A 19,107-nucleotide genomic window follows, 5' to 3' on the forward strand; every position below is an offset into this window, starting at 1 on the left:
AATTCCTTTTTCAAAAAGCAATAGTGCCATATGATGGGCAACCATCACCGTAGATTGCTTTCATTTCACCATAGATTTTCTGATCATTGTAGGCCTATAACCCCTTCAAATGCAGGAACTTAACCACGCTGCATGCCTCAATTTTCACCATCTTGCAGGTTATGCGCCTACTGCCCATCTAGCGCCACCTGTAAAAAAAAAAGTAAACATACTTATGAGACCATTTTTGGACCATAATGTACATAAGGACCAGTGATTACACTGACAAAATTTCATCGGTATAGCTCTTTCACTTCTGTGTGATGTCAAAACTTTTGGATATCCCTCGTAATATATCGTAATTAAATTTGAATAATTTATTTAATGACGATGAAAGTCATGAAACGTAATACGTCATGCATGCGTAGCGCGATAGTTTGGTTCCCTCTCTGTTTTGTTTGTTTGTTTGTTGTTGTTGTTGTTGTTGTTTTTGTTTGTTTTGGGGGGGGGGGGGTGTTTTGTGTTTTAGGTTTAGTTTTCGTTTTAATGGATGTTTTGTGTTTTGTTTATAGTTTTCGTTTTAATTAATGTTTTTGGTTTTCTTTTTTTTTATCATTATTTAACTCAAGTTGCATTAATTAAACTGTGAAACGAAGGGAAAAGGGAAAAACCATTTACTACTTTACTATCAAATTTAATAGACTTGATGTTTACATTATTGATTCAGTAGGCCCCTAGAAATAAAATCACCAAAACGTTGATAAATAAAATACACAGATTTTATTATCCGTGTATACAGATTTTATCTGGTATACGTGGAATTTAACAATCGCAAATATTCATGTGGGATGCATACTCCCTATCAATAATAATATCGTGTATGTCTATATAGTCGATGTGGACATGTGCATTTATTGTTAGTAACCAGTTAAAGCTAGGGAGTTTTATCCGCTACTCAATTTCAATGTGTTTCATTTTATCCACACCATTATTAAAATTTCTTTAGAAGCGTGATTGCATATCTGAGATTGCATAACTCATTGTGGTGCGGCTTAAATTTGGAAAACTACGGTATTTCATCTCGGCAACAGTGAAAAAGCGAAAAAACCGGGCATCAAATCATTTATTTTTGCAAATGTCAAATGTGTACTGCAACTCATTGTGGTGCGGCTTAAATTTGGAAAACTACGGTATTTCATCTCGGCAACAGTGAAAAAGCGAAAAAACGGGCATCAAATCATTTAATTTTGCAAATGTCAAATGTGTACTGCAACTCATTGTGGTGCGGCTTAAATTTGGAAAACTACGGTATTTCATCTCGGCAACAGTGGAAAAGCGAAAAAACCGGGCATCAAATCATTTATTTTTGCAAATGTCAAATGTGTACTGCAACTCATTGTGGTGCGGCTTAAATTTGGAAAACTACGGTATTTCATCTCGGCAACAGTGAAAAAGCGAAAAAAACGGGCATCAAATCATTTAATTTTGCAAATGTCAAATGTGTACTGCAACTCATTGTGGTGCGGCTTAAATTTGGAAAACTACGGTATTTCATCTCTCTTGTCTTCTCGAAGGACGTTTCAACGAAGAGCAAACATTTACTTTGCTTGGACTTACTATATATCTTATATACATTGTATAAATAGGGAGGCCGGATCAAGCTATAAATAGTCATTTAAAGCACGGTTTCCATTTCATCTATTCATTTGCTTTCCTATATTGCAAAATATACTGAAAAGTACCACTTAGCTATAAATATCGCCGGTAATTGCCTTCAAGTGAAACAAGGAAATAAAAATTGAATTACAAAGTTGCCTATATGAACAACACAAACGATCATGTTGATCGCACCCACAAGTCTGATACTAGTACAGGTGCGAGTGATCAGCATGATATGAATATTCTATAGAATTACGATCCAGGTATTTCATGCAGAGGTACCGCGTAAACATACTAGTGCAGCGCGATATATTCAAAAATTGTTTTAACCTATTTGCTATGGTAGTTAATCCGATTATTACGTCACTTCGACAGCGAATAGCAAATCAGTGCAGAATATTGAAATGGAAACAATGCATTGTGGGAAGTGTATGATATCTTCTCTAAATGGAATGGATTTATGAAGCATCGTAAATTCATAGACCAATCGATATTAGAAGACATATCAACGTAAAAAAAGAATAATACCAGACGAAATGTTGCGACAAATTGAACAATTATTTATTTATTATCACGCAGTAGGCAAATATGGAATTAATTTGTGGAAAAGATCCTGCGGCTGATTTCCTCCATATATTACCTAGTTGAATTGCACTACTTCGCATGTTCAAGTACTGGTAATAAAATTCAATTATTATAATGCTTCTTCGAAGTCATTCCTCAGCATAAAATCAGGTCAAGTAATTTGTTTTCTATTTTTAAGTACATCATTAACAGTCAAGATATTGGTAATTGTGATAATATAGCCCCAATACGCTGTTAAATAATTATCAAAATCTTGCTCAACAAACTGGCCTAGTTTTGGAACTAAATAATAACAGTCATAACAAAATACATGACGCTTTTATATATTAAAGTCGTACTCGTAACGTGTGATTTGCGCCACAGCGACGACCTAATTTTTTCTCGAAATGCTACTTTTTGCATGATTGTGATGCCCAAATGGTGTACAAAGACTATTAAGCCTGAAGTTTATTTTGCCCACCGGTTTACCAGGAAATATCTCCCGGGTTACCTTTTATATAAGCTTATATAACATGACCGGAAGCTAATTTTCCCGGGCTAATTTTAAAGCTGAAACTACATGGCAAAAAGTCCTCAATGTTGCATATTTGCGCGCTAGATATATACGTGTAGCAGTGTTTTTTAAAGGAGTATTTCGTGATTCTATAACATGCACCCTCTTTTTATATATATGTTTCAGTAGATATCCACGAAGGTTCCAAATATTTTAGTTGATCTGGCGTTTGCGAGTAATGCTGCATTGCATATAATATAGGCTGTTGTAATTTCGTTCTGATTAACTTTTTTTTATTGATTATTGATATAAAAAAAAAAGATACAAAGAAAATATAAATTGATATATTTTGAAAATCGTATGTCCGATTTGCTTCAAACAAAAGGCATATTGATAAGTGTGCTTTGCTCTACTCAATTCATTTGTTTAAAACATGCTGCTTAGAGCACTTCCATAATGCCTCCAGCCCCTTAACAGAACATAGAACAAATTTGAGGATATTTATTCCAAGCGAATATATCTGCAAGATTTTTTTGCACGCATACATTATGTAGCCACTAACCAGAGGTTTTCGATGGTATAAAAATCTCAACCTTAAAAAAAATTAAAAGTAGGGGAGATGAGGCTGTGAAATTATCACGAAATGCCCCTTTTGCTGGTCGCATGTAGCTCCAGTTCACAAAAGTCGCCCTCAACTGGATCTACTCTTCCGCAAAATAAGAGCTCGGTTCAAATCCTGCCATTTTTTTCCTTGGGGCCCCAGCCGAATTTTAATGGCGAAATATATGGATTCGTGAAAATTACACTATATCCCACAACGTTCTAATTGCAATAGCTAGCATTTCTGCATTATTATGCATCATGGTTTTCAAATATAAAGTGGCCGAGAACCGCCATTTAGCAGTTTACTGACCATACATAACGCAATTAGGTTAGTCTGACCATTAAAATGCGCCTTCAAAGTCGGTCTTTCTTTGTTTTTTGTATTTGACCTTTTTCTTCTGATATTTTCTATTATAGGCCTACAGTATATACAAAAACAAAATGTCGCAATTTTAGTGGTTTTATGTGGATAGGCAGAAATATCATGATGTTTAATACTGAATGTTAACCCTGATTCCAGAAAAATTAATTGTTTTGATTAAAAACATAACCCATAACCATGATAACACACCCAATCCTATTTTTTAGTTGGACTATAAGTATATAACTGGCAATAAAAGTGACATTGTGATATTTGGCAAATTTTGGGGGGACATCAGCATTTCGCATGTTTTCATGGGTTTTCATAGACAAAGACTTAATTGTTAATAATAGCAACACTAAGCATTTAGAATCTTGAGGTAATAAGATTAGTCTTAATAAGAAATTAATTTTTAATTAATCGTATTATTTTATATTATATTGATCATTAAAAGAATACATTTTTTGGCTAAAAATTAGAGCGCATTTGATCAATCATCATAGACGTGTACAGGTCTTCTCTAGAAACGCTTGATTTTTACAGCATACAAATTTTTTTTTTTTTTTGGTTTTTTCCGTTATTCCAAAACCTGGCTAATGTTAAAATTTGACTTTATTGCCAGTTAGTATAGATCCAAAGGACTAGGACTGGGCTATGTTTTATTTGGCAAAAAAAATAACATTTTTTAATCCTAAATGCATTTTTCAGGAATCGGGATACGTAATAGGCAAGTAAGCCTATTCCGTTGCTCAAACCTGACTTTTTTGGCATATTTGTAATGTTTACACATGTCACGACTTACATTCATTTGAAAACGGAGCAGGTTTGAGCTATAATTATCATAAAAAATCAAGTCATAATCATAAACCCCCATAGAACATATTAATTTGGTTAAACTGACCAAAACTTTCCTGACCGATGTTCCACGGTTGATTGATGGCATGTAAAACCGAGTCATTTTAAAGAAAAGTTGAACAATGATGGCGCTATTTATATTTACCTAAAATCGTGTTTGCATCTTTACAAGGGGTAGACACTAGTAAAATGGTATTAGAACATCAGCCAACAGACCAACAAATGACAGGGGAATTTTCAAAAAACATTTATCATGAAATGTAGGGTATAACTCATATTTTTTGGCTAATTTAAATTAAATATGTATGTAAATAGCACCCTCAATTTGTACACAAATGTACAGTTTATAGAATTAAAATTACTACAAAAAAGCAGAAAAAGATGATTAATTTGATATAGAAACGAAAATCTATTATTCAGGTCTAGAATTGATCATTATAATAATGTTTTGTTAGAAAAATTAATGCATGATCCCATCAAACAACCGTGGTTCGCATTGCTAATAATATTTCATATATTGGCAAATAATAACCAAATTAAAAATTCACCGAAATCGTATTTTAATGCTTTAAAAAGATAGGACAGTTGCATGTAAATATAATATTTGAATTATGTGATGTTATGTGTAAAAAATATTTCAGCTCATGCGTGAAGGTAAAATCAACAGTTGGTAGAATCGAATATGGTGCAAGTAGTTCATCCCGTGGCAAGTCATGTTTTCTCCTCGATTTCTACGAATTTCTCGAATAATGCGTGCATGCAATATACCGTATCTAGACAAAAACACAATCCATAAATCGGAAAAAAGTGGGTGCAAACTGTCATGAATTTCGATAAAAATATCCGAAAGTTGCATTGGTTGAAACGTTATTTTAAATGGACACTTACGTTGATGAAGTGGTTCTGCTCCATGTAAGGTTACCTTATAGCTAAGTTATATTACCTCACGATTGAATTTTCCGGTTTATATGATTTTTGATGGGTAAATTCTTTGATGAAAACGTACCCTCGCATTGTATTGATTGAAGTGTCTCTGTTGATCAGCGATTATGACGGTAGTCGTATGTGCTCTGTGCATGTGGATGGCAGAGCTGATAAAATGATAAATGTGAGACTAGCAGCTGAAGAGACAGCACCGAGATAGATCGGATGAATTCAATATGCTGGCATATTCATGGTAAAACTGGTTCATGTAGGGAGGTGGGTGTTTTGATTAATATGCTTTTAATAAGAATCTAGGATGAGGAGGGACCTATATTGTGGATGTAAACAATCCGAAAGTATTACGATGATGGGAAATGATTTTTGGCGCCAAAATATATAAAGTCTGTGATTATTAAAGGTAAAATAAGTTTGTGAATAAGATGTACGTAAAAATAAGTCGGGTGTGTTGTTGGTGCAAAAGATGTAACGTAATAGAAAAATCGATGTTTTTCAATTTCCGTACAACGGAATACGCCCATGTTGACACGCTCAATGTTTAAGATGCACACCTTAGTTAAATCTGTCCTCTTTAGTTTAGCAGGCTTTTACATTTGACATTTCTGTTTCTATCAGTTGATCATTTTGTGTATGCCAATTGCTAATGCAAAGAAACACGAAGAATGATAAGCACTGGATTATGTGTACCATTTCACGACCAACTGTCTGTGCATTAGAGATATAGATGAGTATGTCAATGCCAGACTATAATGTTAAAACATCATCATTATAAAGTATAATTAAACGGAATGTCAATGATATTTATCGAATGTAACTCGTAATCCGACATCCCATCACTGTGAGCCAGAATGATCGCATCTCCGATGGCGATGTTCAATAACCTGCATTGAGCAAGCATATCTCAAAAGTTGACCTCAAGTTGTCGAGTATGAGTTTGTATACCTATACACTCAAAGGTCATTCTATTGATGTAGAAGCCTATTGGGGTTAAAGAACTATGTACTAGGAGTTGAGACTAGTCCCACATGCCTGCCTGTTTGCTGTCATGCATGCTAACAACACGCATTCTCGGAATATGTTTGCATGCAAGTGAATGATGCGCCGTTTGTAAATAAATTGTCTATCTACAAGATTCAGGGATGTGATCGTGGCCATGGACATTATTTGGCGCAGGCGCTGCTTTATTGCGTTCATAACTTCATGCTCCGTCTCTGCGTCTAACCTATGCAATGCGAACACTAGGCAAATATTGGACTCGATTCAGGAAGTAAAATATCTATTGTATTACTAGTTTCTTAGAACATAAAACAACCAACAGGACGCTATATAGTCCGCATCCGCTAGTCCAAGGTTCACTAGTCCGAAAAGTTTGCTAATACCTATAACCGATGATCCCAACACTAACCCTATATCCAGTACTCGTATACCCTAACCATAAAATGCCTTCCTTACCTTTCGGACAAGCGAGCCCTTTTTATGTTCGGACTATAGCGAACTTTTTTCGGACTAGTGAGTACATGTAGGCCTATAGGAGTAGCGCTTGCCCACGAAGTTGAGTACAAACAGTCCCAGTATTGTTCCAGACAGTAGCCTAATCATTGGTAAATGGTAATACTAGTAGGCCTACCTGATATAGGTGTAAAAGGTCCTTGTTGTATGCATGGTTGTAGTCTGTAGAGCTTTGATCATTCCTCAAAAGAAGCACCCAATACTACATTGGATAGTCCAGTGGGGAAATAATTGAAGCAATACAGATGATATCAAGTTCATGGGATTCCCTTGATTAGTGCCGTTGCACTTTCTATGATGCAAACGACTGACTTGAAATTACATTTGCAAATTTGTTTAACATTAGATGTAATGCGGTGAGTAAATGCAAGCAATGCGAAATGTTCATCATCTGTGAAGTTCTGTATTTACTATTTTAGTTCAGCTTCATCTGAAATGGCTTGCTCCAAATGTTTCGTATATTATTAGCCAGCCTCGTTCATTTTAATGAACAAACTTTCCCGCGATTTATTCAGTGTTTCAAAATGTTGACAATAGGATTGTCAATCATATTTGGGCTCATCAATAGGACCTGCCAGGCTGTCATATCAATCATATTTAAAATAAAAGATACAGAATAAATTGAAATTACGTCTCGTCGTAATTAATTCCCGCTTTTTAAAAGCAGCACACCCTGTTGTTGCGCAAGGTCCTTAAATTAATTGCGTTTCTCGGCAAATGTAACTTGCAAACAATCAAACACACTAACTAGAAATATATGTATTTATATTTATTAACGCAAATAAAGGCAGGAGCAGTGTTGAAGAGCTAAATAGAGCAGAGAAGGTCTTCAGTCCCGGGCTTCACTCGGTCACCTGAAAGGATTCTTGACCTGTTGATGAAACTAAAAATCTTGAATTTCTCCGAATTTCTGGAGCAAATGTAGGTTAACTGTTACTTTTTACTCATACGTCTTCTCTTTTCTCTTTCTTGTTTGTATATCACAGATCAATGATACGATTTAATCAGTGGAGTTGACCACCACGAACCAACAAACATATCATGGAAGGCTTCACGAATGTGAAGTCGATATCCAGTACTATGGAATGCGGGGCTGCAGATGATATAGAAGGCCAGAGTAGGAATAAAAGGACACTAAAAAACTCAGAAAAATGTGGACTATTTTGCTTCAAGATGCCGTGCCTTCAACCCCTTGCTCATCCTGTTGTCTTTGTATCCGTTGTCTGCGTATTTTTCGCCTTTTATATATGTGCAGTTGGAGGCTATTTTGGCGGTATTTTAAGTACATTGGAGAAGAGATTTCAATTATCAAGTTCAGAAATGGGATCTATTGCTATTATAGGTAAGACAAATTAACATGTTATTTATACAATTCAGGAATATATTATATATATGTATATTTGTTATATAAATTATTGACATACCCGGTACACATTTATAATTTCGCACATGTGGATAAGCAAACTGTTCCCAATTAAAGTTATATGGCCATCTTAACTGGAATTAGAACCCCGAACCCCTTCCTCCTTTGTCAAGTCATGTTACTGTATTGAATTCTAAGTCATATTATGACGGACCGGAAGAAAAATATCATTTTAAATCCCGTTTTTGACAGAAGACTAATTGCAACCCAACAAACGCACAAGCAAACAAGCATGAAACACATATTGAGAAGCCATAATAGAAATGCGGCAAACAGGTAGAAATTGTAACAAAGTTACATTGCTGATTAATTTTCAACAATGAGTTCAGTGTTTAGACTCTCTGGAAATTGTATGCGCGAAAGGAAATGAAGCATTTTTCAGAAATTGACCCAATTTTAATTAAAGCGTTCCTCAAATGTATACTAATATTGCAATACAGAAATGCAAATTCTTGTGCACCATATCTGATTTTCACTGGGTCAAGTTCGCGTGAAGAAAAACATGTGCAAACTGGCATAGAATAGACAAAGCACTGGTATTCATTCATACTCATCATTCTTGACAATAATCGCGATTTCAGCTTTACCATCTTTAGTTTCCTATCATGACATGACATGTCCATCATATTACGTAGACAAAGAAATGAAGAGTAAGAGAGACAACAAAGAGTCATCCTTTTGTTTTACAAGAAACACCTTTCGCGGTCAGTGACTCATTCCATTTTGTCGATGCCTCTCTCGCCATTCTACATGTACCCCGAAGCCCTGGTCACTTTAATATGGATGTATCCTAAGGGTGGACGGTGCAATGAATTGTATGTTTATGTATGACAGTAAATATCAGCACATCTGGTCACAGATTCTAGGATGTTGTATCGTAGATTCATAAACATACGCCACCATTGTTCACAGTTTTTCAAATTTTCGATATAAATTGACTACTAATCTCTCAACCTGGAAAAGTAAGAGCAGGGGCGGATTTAGGGGGGGGGGCGCAGCCGGCGCGCGCCCCCTCTATTTTTTGACTAGCAAAGGGCGCCGGTAACTTAAAAATACAAAAATTGTAAGAAATTTTTAAAAAACCCAATTCGGCCATGAACAGCAAACAATGGACCAAAACCGTTGAGTTTTCGAGGGGGTAACCCCCTTTAACACATTTTTTATGTCGTCGACCAAAAGGCGCCCCCTTTATCAAAAATTCCTGGATCCGACCCTGAAGAGTCCTTGGACTTGGCACACACGCCCCAAAATATACACAGCACACACCAACACACGAAACGCTCTCCAGTTTATTGTTAATGTCAAACCCCAAAACAGTGTAGTTTTACCATATTCTGCATTACCAATATGTACTTCTCGTCTTATTCTATGTATTCTACGCCTGTACCCCACGCAAGCTAGCATATTCTCGAGCACCCCACCCCAAATTTAATAATATTAATACGTCGGTTTATAAAATATACCGCTTGAACATTATAAAACATTAGTGATATATGCAGGCAACATTTGATGTTAGAAACATATCAATCCTTACTTTCTCTTTGAGGTAATGCTGTGCACTATATGCGCAGTGATGAAAAGCAATTAATTAGTTGTGCCCTTTCAAAAACGTATCAGAAACAAGCTGTGTTGAATACGACTGGAAACAAATTGATTTGTATATTCCTCGTGTCCTTTGACATTTTACTTGCATTTTAACTCGGGTATTATGCTGTGAGATGATTCAAAGAGATGCCTTGGAGTCTTGTGGTTATCTACTGCCTATAGACATGCCAAGACTTCACATTTTAGGTCACGTTAGATTCTCCAACCCCCACCTGGCACTTGTCCCATTTTGGGACTAGAGATTCTTCCTCTATTTGAGATCTGTCCCCGAAAATTGATCATTTGGAATTTGTGGGTATAATTTTACTTAAATTCAAAACAATTTTATGCAATTTTTACTTCCTCTTCTCGTTTTGTATTTACACGGTGTGTATTTAAAAGTAACATTTGAAAATTGTATACATCATAAACCATTTTGTGTCATTGAAACACTATATATTTATAGTGTAGACCTAGCTTCTGCATTATTTCTTCCAATTACTCTCTGTAAAAGAGTGAACCAAAAGACTGATGCACTCCAAATCCACAAAGAGTGAATTTCACTCCAAACGAGTTTTTGGAGTCGTCCTTTATATGGCTCTTTCAAAGAGAAAATTTACTCTTTTGGAGTGGGAATTTCACTCTTTTAAGGTGATTTTCACTCCTTTTGGAATGCATAGGATTCACTCATTTGATTCACTCTTTTACATTAAGAAAGTATTCCACATTAGTATCCACATGATTAGAGAAATGGTGCAGTGTGGCACAGAATACAAGCCTCGATCAGTGGATGCGTTTGTTTCGACTTATCATACTTATCGAGTTGATCTCCTTTATCTAATAAATGTAATTCCATAGTGTTTTGTTTATGTAATGATCAACAACACGAAACAAGTGTTTGTAGAAGATCTGCTGAGGAATTAAATTTCGAGTAACTGGGTCACAATTGAATTACCTGTATTATATCAATCAGGACATTTCTTGCAAGCAATTATTTTCAACAGATATTACAATCAACGTTACGGATGCGCAGATTGTGTTTTCAAGCCAATTTATATACACCTGACATAATATGTGACTTTTAAAGTATTCCATGCATACGAAATTATGGAATAAATATTCCAATATTACATTTATACGCGATCAGCAACATTGATAATTGTATGTTGTAGAGTTTGGGAAAATATTGAGATAATGAACACCCACCATTATTTGAAATAGGCTATACTTTTATCTCATGTTGGATATTAATTGTGTATTGCATTTTGTATATTGATACCAATTAATTACAGAACTTAGCGGGACATTGCCCACAATTGGGATAGAAATTAATACCAGTATTTTTGACCTCCAATTCCTATCAAGTACTATCAACAGCACGTTAGAAGTACCGTAAAGTGTGGAGAATAAGCTGCTCAGTCGGTAACAACATATCTATGTTTTGCGAACGCGGCTTATATCTCACGAAATACGGTCGTGTACATGATATTGATAAGACATGCAAATGATTAATTTTTATCTTTTAAACATTACAGTCAGATGTTCCTATCATAGTATTAATTTTGTGTTGTTGTTTTTCTGTTCTTCAGGTGACGTTGTTGGTATATTTCTTATCGTGCCTCTATCCTACCTTGGCCAAACCTGGCATCGACCGCGCCTGATAGGAACCGGTGCATTTCTAGTCAGCATTGGGACTTTCATCTGTGGCCTTCCTCAGTTCCTCTATGATACACCAATGCATGGCAGCATAGGACAATCATCAAGGGACAGTAATAACATCAGTGCCTTACTTTGTTACACAAACCCAAACAATTCTTTTACATGTACTGAGGAAGAGAAAGCTATATCGGGTACTCTTTTAGATCAAGCAGCGTTCATCATGATTGGCCTTGCATTCATAAGTGCTGGTGGTTGCGCCGTGTTACCATGGACGATTACCTTTATTGATGACAGTGTTACAGACAAGAGTTCTACTGCTGTATATGCTGGTAAGATATCTCGTAGTATTCACTATTGACAACAATGACCTCATCCCAATGGCATCTTTCAATAACCTCAATTAAACAATCAGAGTGCAAATTTGACCTCAAATTGCAGAGTACGAGTTTTTGTACCTAAATTTTCAAAGGTCATTCAATGAATGTGCAAATGTATTGGGGTTAAAAACTGCGCCCTGATAGATGAGCATGTTTTTGTGAAGATGCAACTTGAGACGTTACCCGAACAAAGGCATTTGAAGTTATATGAAAATATTTACATATGAGACTTTTTGGTTGTAATCATAATTACATGAAATGCATGTAAAAATGTCAAGGATGGCTCATGGCCGGGGCTCATGGATGTAGATGTTCTTGGAAAAGTCATGTTTAAATTTGATGAGCACGATGGCATGATTCGTTTACTTTGGTGCACTTTAGTAGGAGCAAATCTGTGCACTGGGTTATAAAACAGGTGTATATGTATGCAATCGTCGTATTCATTCTCACCTTGTAATGCGATCGTTATTTAGTACCTATGTAATGGAATACCTACTTGCTAACTTTGTGGCTAGAGGTCTTTGCATATCTGTCTATGATCTGAGCTCGTGTAATATGACTGTGTAAAGGCCATGATAATGATAAATATATATTATATTATATTGAGGATATTTAGGTGTTGTTGAAGTCCACGTTAAAATAATAAACAAAAATAATCTTGGAACGGGGTTAGATTTAACACCTAATTTATAAGAATGATCCATTAAAGAAACATATTGAACAAGCACAAAATGTTATAGATTTACACAATATAATAAATAGAGATAAAATAACAACCATGCCACAGTCACGTCCATGGGGCCGGAGATGCTATGAGTTACCTGATAAATTTCAATTCTTGTCATTCATCAATCTAAGGCTATTTATCTATCTCCCAGTCGCATACTACCACCACCAATATTTACACATATCATACAATAATGGTTTATTTAATATCCTCCTTCTCATTGCAGCATTACTGTTCATCATTAGCTCCATAGGACCTATCCTTGGCTATGCACTAAGCGGCGCATGTCTGTCACGTCACACGGATTTTTACAAGATGGACGCGTCACAGATCACCAGTAAACCTGGAGAGCCGGGTTGGATTGGCGCATGGTGGATGGGATTCTTCATTTGCGGTGCCACTATGCTATTCATATCAATACCATTGTTTTTCTTTCCCAAGGAACTCCCAAAGAGACCACCTAAGGTAAAGTAGTAGTTATTGAAAGGACCAGATAATAAGGACGTCTTTCCGCCTCCCAGTGTACCGTGTATGATGAATTTCAGTCGTCTTTCCGCCTCCCAGTGTACCACGTATGACGAATTTCATCCCAGCAAACACAAAACGTTAACACGTTTAATTGTCAGGTTATATAAATGATATACAAACGTTTTAATAACGTTCCAAAAACATTTTTTGAAAACATGATGCAAACATTCTAACATTAAGAGTTGGCAAACAAATGTTTGCCCAAAATATTTTACACTAACATTTTGACAACATTTTCAAAATGTTGTAGTACTGTTTTTTTCATATAAAACGTTTTGAAATGTTATTATATAACTCGACATTTAAATGTTATTAAAACGTTTTGAATAGAACCAAAACTTGTTTGTAACGATTTAAAAACATTTGTGTGTTTACTGGGATATTATTTGCATTAATTAAGGCTCTTTAACCCTGTCATTATAAAAACTTCTGAGAATCATTACTACTGCTAAATTGTTGGTCTAAACACAGATCCTGGGTCGAAACTAAATAAGGCACACATATTTAGAATTGCAAACATTTGACAATCAACTTCAGATTTATAAATAAATGGCAGTTTTGGAGAAAATCACAAAAAAGCACGATTTTGACCAAACATTTTCTAGACGTCATAAAACATTTCATCAGTGATGATGATGCTCAAGATACAATAAATAGAGAAATCAAGTTAATGTTTTATCTTTACATCAACCTTCTTTTGTCATATTGCAAGATAACATAATCGAAGATATGATGAATTATCCAGTAAACACTGCCACAGACTTCTACAAAATTGTCAGTAAATCTTGCTTCTAAATCCTGCATATATCATACACGTCAGAACACATTTAGTTGGGGCAATGAAGCACTGTTAACTACGTGATGTTGCTGTTCCAGGTTCTGTTAATACATATCATGTTCCACCATGCTCAATATTATCTCTGTAGCTGTCCAAATTGTATTCACATCATTTCCATCGTCATAACATCTTTACAATCATCCAGTCACGCACATGTATAAAATAGTCATAACTTTAAAAGGGAAGAGAAAGAAAACATTTGTCAAAAATAGATCGGCTTTATAGACTCTAGAGGGATTAAGCCTGTGCTAGAAAGATACAGGGTTGACTTTTATCTGTTTTGTATTGAATGTGAATGTCTAACATATGAACTGTAGTCGTCCACCCCCGCATCTAAACACAATACATTTACTAGAATGTAAAATTAATGACAGACTTATGATAACCTTAATATCTGTATGTTGACATTAAGATGTACTCCTTCTTAGATTAAATAAATAAATAAATAAATAAATAAATAAATAAATAAATAAATAAATAAATAAATAACCAAAAAATAAAAACGTTGGCATTTTTTCAATTTGTATTATTTTGCTTTTCAATTTGTTCAAATCGCTTCACATTTTATTCTGTTGCCACAAGGATATATCACACCATACATGCCACAGCTCGGCACCATATGGTTGCCAACAACAACGGTGTTGGTATAACTACCCTTAACAGCTCCCCATTAATACACCTGGGTGGAGTGCAACAAGCGAGATTAAGTAACTTTTCTCAAGGACATAACACGTGGACCCTAACGGGGCTCGAACACGCAGCCTTGCGATCGTGAGTCGGTTGCCACAATTTAACCGCTAAGCAACCGTGCTCAGATTTTCAATTTGATTTCAGAAAACAAAAAAATGAAAACGAAACATTACCAAAATAGGCTTATTGCAAGATACTAGTAATTATATTGGCTAACAATGTGAGTATGTGGTACTTTAAAGCGACCAGTGAAACCAAGGTGAAACGTAGCAGCTGTGCCACTGAAAACAGGATTTTGAATGGACAATTCAATCACATTATGTCAGGCGGATTTATCCGCCTGATATACTGTGAAGCTCTCAAATCTTCTTCTTTCTTTCTTTCTTTCTTTCTTTCTTCTTTAGTAGAACCAAAATTTCTACTAGTGCCAGATGCTTGCACCAATTTTGACCAAACTTGGCCACAAGAAGCACTGACCCAAGCTTAATATAACTTCTACACGGATAGGGGTCAAAGGTCACATAAGGGTTATTAGGGGTCATTTTGTGAAATTCTTAAAAGTGCTACTGCTCCTTTAAATGACGTGCTATGACCACCAAACATGGTCAGCAAGAACCGCTGGCCCAAGCTTCAAATAAGTTGTACCACAGATTGGGGTCAAAGTTCATGTAAGGCTTGATAGGGGTCATTTTGTGAAAATATTTGTGTGAAATGTAATGAAGCAGCTATCATTAGAGGCAGCAATTTGGCAGATAACTTAGGCAGGGAGACAGCTTGTCTGCTGTTTTGATAACGAGAGATAAGCATAGTAAATATTTTGAAAGTCTCAACATCTTAAATCTTAACCACAGTCTAGACCAAACTGAACATGTCAGAGATCGTCTAGTGTAGGGGCAGTGGTACGGTTTTGGGAAGATAGCTGACAGTGGATCTCCCATAAGATTTTCTTTCTTTTTTTTTTTTTTGGGGGGGGGGGCTATTTGCTATATGGACCAAGTAATAGGCACGGGGAACTGTGTTAGGAATGCACTTTTGCTTGGTTATATGGGAAAGTGCGGGAGGGCAGCGTGGGTAGGGGAGGAGGGGGGAGTCTGGTCAAATTCAAAGTTAATCCGATGGGGCTGTAACTCCGAGAAAATGATCACTGACAATTGAGGAATATGAAATTGCAAAGGTCATCCGAGGTCAAAGGTCAGGTCAAATTTAAAGTTGCTCCAATCGGCCTGTAACTCAGGGAAAACAATCCCTGACACATCCATAAAGGTCATCTGAGGTCAAAGGTCAGGTCAAAGTTTAAGTTGCTCCGATTGAGCTGCAACTCAGGAAAAATGATCCTCAACACTTCAGGAGTGTAAAACCGCAAAGGTCATCCGAGGTCAAAGGTCAGGTCAAATTTTAAGTTGCTCCGATCAGCCTGTAACTCCGGGAACACAATCCCTAATACCTCAGGAGTATAAAACTGCAAAGGTCATCCGAGGTCAAAGGTCAGGTCAAATTTAAAGTTGCTCCAATCGAGCTGTAACTTGCAGAAAATGATCCTTGACACTTGGGGAGTATAGCATGAGTTTACCCGAGGTCTAAAATCACCGCCTGACATTCGTGGCTCGTGAGCCACAGTAGCTCTAGTTATACTTGTCCTTATACTATTGCTGTCTGGTATGGCCAAAATTCATTGCAAAACTTTAAGCATGCCAAATGCGCCGTGCAGTCCCAGGCTGCAGTATATCTGAATTGAAGGACATCATGTTTAATTACATAATAGTATTTCTCATTACCGGTTTCTATTAAGACGACCGATGAATTGTATATAAAGAAAACAACGTATCATTAGCATATAGATGTAATTACGCACATTGCATTAATGCCCTAATGCATGAATTAGTGTTTCGTTAAATGGCTGTTAACAAATTGTTTTTCTTTATTTTTCGAAAATTCCCTAAATTTTCTACCAATAATTAGTCTTGAGGGAATGTGATATGGTTTAGGTCTAATAATACATAAATTCTCTCGCCAGATTTGCTTTGATAAAAAGTAAATTTTTTGAGAAAACTCATTTGTTCTATTTTAATTTTTAAATTAGGGAAATCTAGAAACACCCGTAACTTTATTTTAATTTTTAAATTAGGGAAATCTAGAAACACCCGTAACTTTAAATAGAAACACCTCATTAAAAAATGCTAGCGAGAGTGGTAAATCTAGGTCTAATATAAATACATAAATTCTCTCGCCAGATTTGCTTTGATAAAGTGTTTATTTTTTGAGCAAACTCATTTTTTCTATTTATTTTTAACTTAGGGAAATCTAGAAACACCCGTAACTTTAAATAGAAACACCCCATTAAAAATGCTAGCGAGAGTGGCAAATCTGTAATTTACCACAATTTGTGATTCTAACTCCGAAGAATCTCACAATAGAATCATATATACAGTGATAATTGTCTTAACAAATTTAATGAAAATTCCATTCAAAATGCCACAGTTGAATTTCAAGTGACTAGCGTTGAAATTACATAATTATAATTGGGAATACTGATAAGTTCCTTTTAAGATTAGCAATATTCATATGATTCAAGTACAAAACCAACTAGAGCTAATTGCGCATACACATATACGCGACCTTAGCAATAGCTAATTAACTAGGCCTATAGCTAATTAGCCCAACTATATAGCATGGATACATGTAAGCAGTAGTATATTGCTGATTTTACTGAGAGAGGTCTTTTTTTTTAAATGCACTATAACTTTGGAATTTGGCTAGAGACCAAGGTTAATTTGTTAGCTCACCTATAGCATATGCAAGTTCAAAAGGTCCAGCATATGTATAATTCATTGGAATATACATGTATGAACAGAATTTGTAGTATTATAATTATAATCATAAATTATATTACATAATTATTTTCCATAATATTACAGTATGTGAAATCATTTTGATAAGGCCAAGTAAAATAAAAACATGTTTCAAAAAGGAGGAAGAGGGGCTTTTTATTTTTTATCGTAAAATTGGTGCAAATACCCATAATTAGAACTGTTTTAGCGCACACAATAATGCCCGGAAAAAGGAGGAGGCCTCTATTTATATCTTATTCAACGAGATAGGCCTCCTCTAATTATCACAAAACCTTCCAAAAGTGTTTCTTGTATATTAGCAAGGCTATAGAAAGCATCTTTACTCCCTAGACATATTTTTTTAACAGTTATAACTGAATTTCAAAAAATATAAATATAAATTGAAGAAACCTCAAAAAAGGAAGCGGGAGAAGACGCGAAATATGATTATTTTTTTATTCGGCCTAACCAAAAATTATTCAATATTCATGTAAATATTTCTGTGCAACTTTGGTCATGCGCTATTATAGTGCGACTTCCTAAGGTATTTTGCTACATACTGGAAGTAATACCTACATGACCTTTGACCCCAATGACCTTTGACCCAATGACCTTTGACCCCAATGGATGTATGCAAGTAATGTCATGCTATATTATAATTTGTGGAATGACTTAGAATTTTTAGTAACAGAACAGAAAATCACATCAGCCATAATGACCTTCGTATGACCTTTGACCTCAAGGCTAATGCATGTGTCAAGTGACGTCATCTTGCTGTGTAATTCGTGTAGGAGTAGCAGTTTTAGTAAAAATAATAGGAAATAACATTTTCGGCCATAATGACCTTTCCATGACCTTTGACCTTGAGTTGGTCATGTGACATTTGTGCCACCAGCTATTGGTCCTGATGACGAAGTAACATTGTTGTACTATATATATTTGCGACAGCATCAGCATTTTAGGGTATTTGGTCATATACCGGAAGTATCCCCTTAATGACCTTTGACCCCGATTCTGGACATTAACTTTTAGACACTGGGTATAGCTGATGCATGTACCAAAGTGCCATCATCGTGCTGTGTAATTTGTGGAAGGAGTAGCATTTTTAGTGAAATCACGTTTTTGGCCATTGACCGGAAGTGGATGACCTTTGACCTGAAGTTGATCATGTTTCATTTGTCCCCCCACCCAATGGTCCTAATGACCAACTTTGGTCAACATGGCTCAAAGCATATGGCTACGGTGGCTCATTATAAGATTGACAGAAAGAAAGAAAGAAAGAAAGAAAGAAACAAAGAACTTGACAGAAACAGACCTTAGCAATTTTGCAAATTGCTAAGGAAGTACAGTGAAAACACTGAACAAGAGTACATGAATTCCTAGCTTGAATTATTTCCCGTGAGATTGACTTTGTACCATTAATACGTGTACAAATAGAATGCATTTTAGAGTAAAGTGACTGAGGAT

At 35.7% G+C, this 19,107-nt stretch overlaps 1 protein-coding gene across 3 annotated transcripts in view; it reads left to right on the forward strand.

Moving 5' to 3' along the window:
- Positions 1-19,107, forward strand: part of LOC140151273 (solute carrier organic anion transporter family member 2A1-like) — a 65,650-nt gene that overhangs the window by 16,064 nt on the left and 30,479 nt on the right. For all 3 annotated transcript variants that reach the window (XM_072173553.1, XM_072173551.1, XM_072173552.1), the window contains exons 2-4: positions 7,973-8,328; positions 11,583-11,981; positions 12,983-13,221. In XM_072173553.1, the coding sequence (XP_072029654.1) occupies positions 8,028-8,328; positions 11,583-11,981; positions 12,983-13,221 (939 nt within the window). In that variant the 5' untranslated portion in view covers positions 7,973-8,027. The remainder of the gene's footprint in view (positions 1-7,972; positions 8,329-11,582; positions 11,982-12,982; positions 13,222-19,107) is intronic.

The sequence above is a fragment of the Amphiura filiformis genome, chromosome 4 (assembly GCF_039555335.1).
Source record: "Amphiura filiformis chromosome 4, Afil_fr2py, whole genome shotgun sequence".
Taxonomy (NCBI): Eukaryota; Metazoa; Echinodermata; class Ophiuroidea; order Amphilepidida; family Amphiuridae; genus Amphiura; species Amphiura filiformis.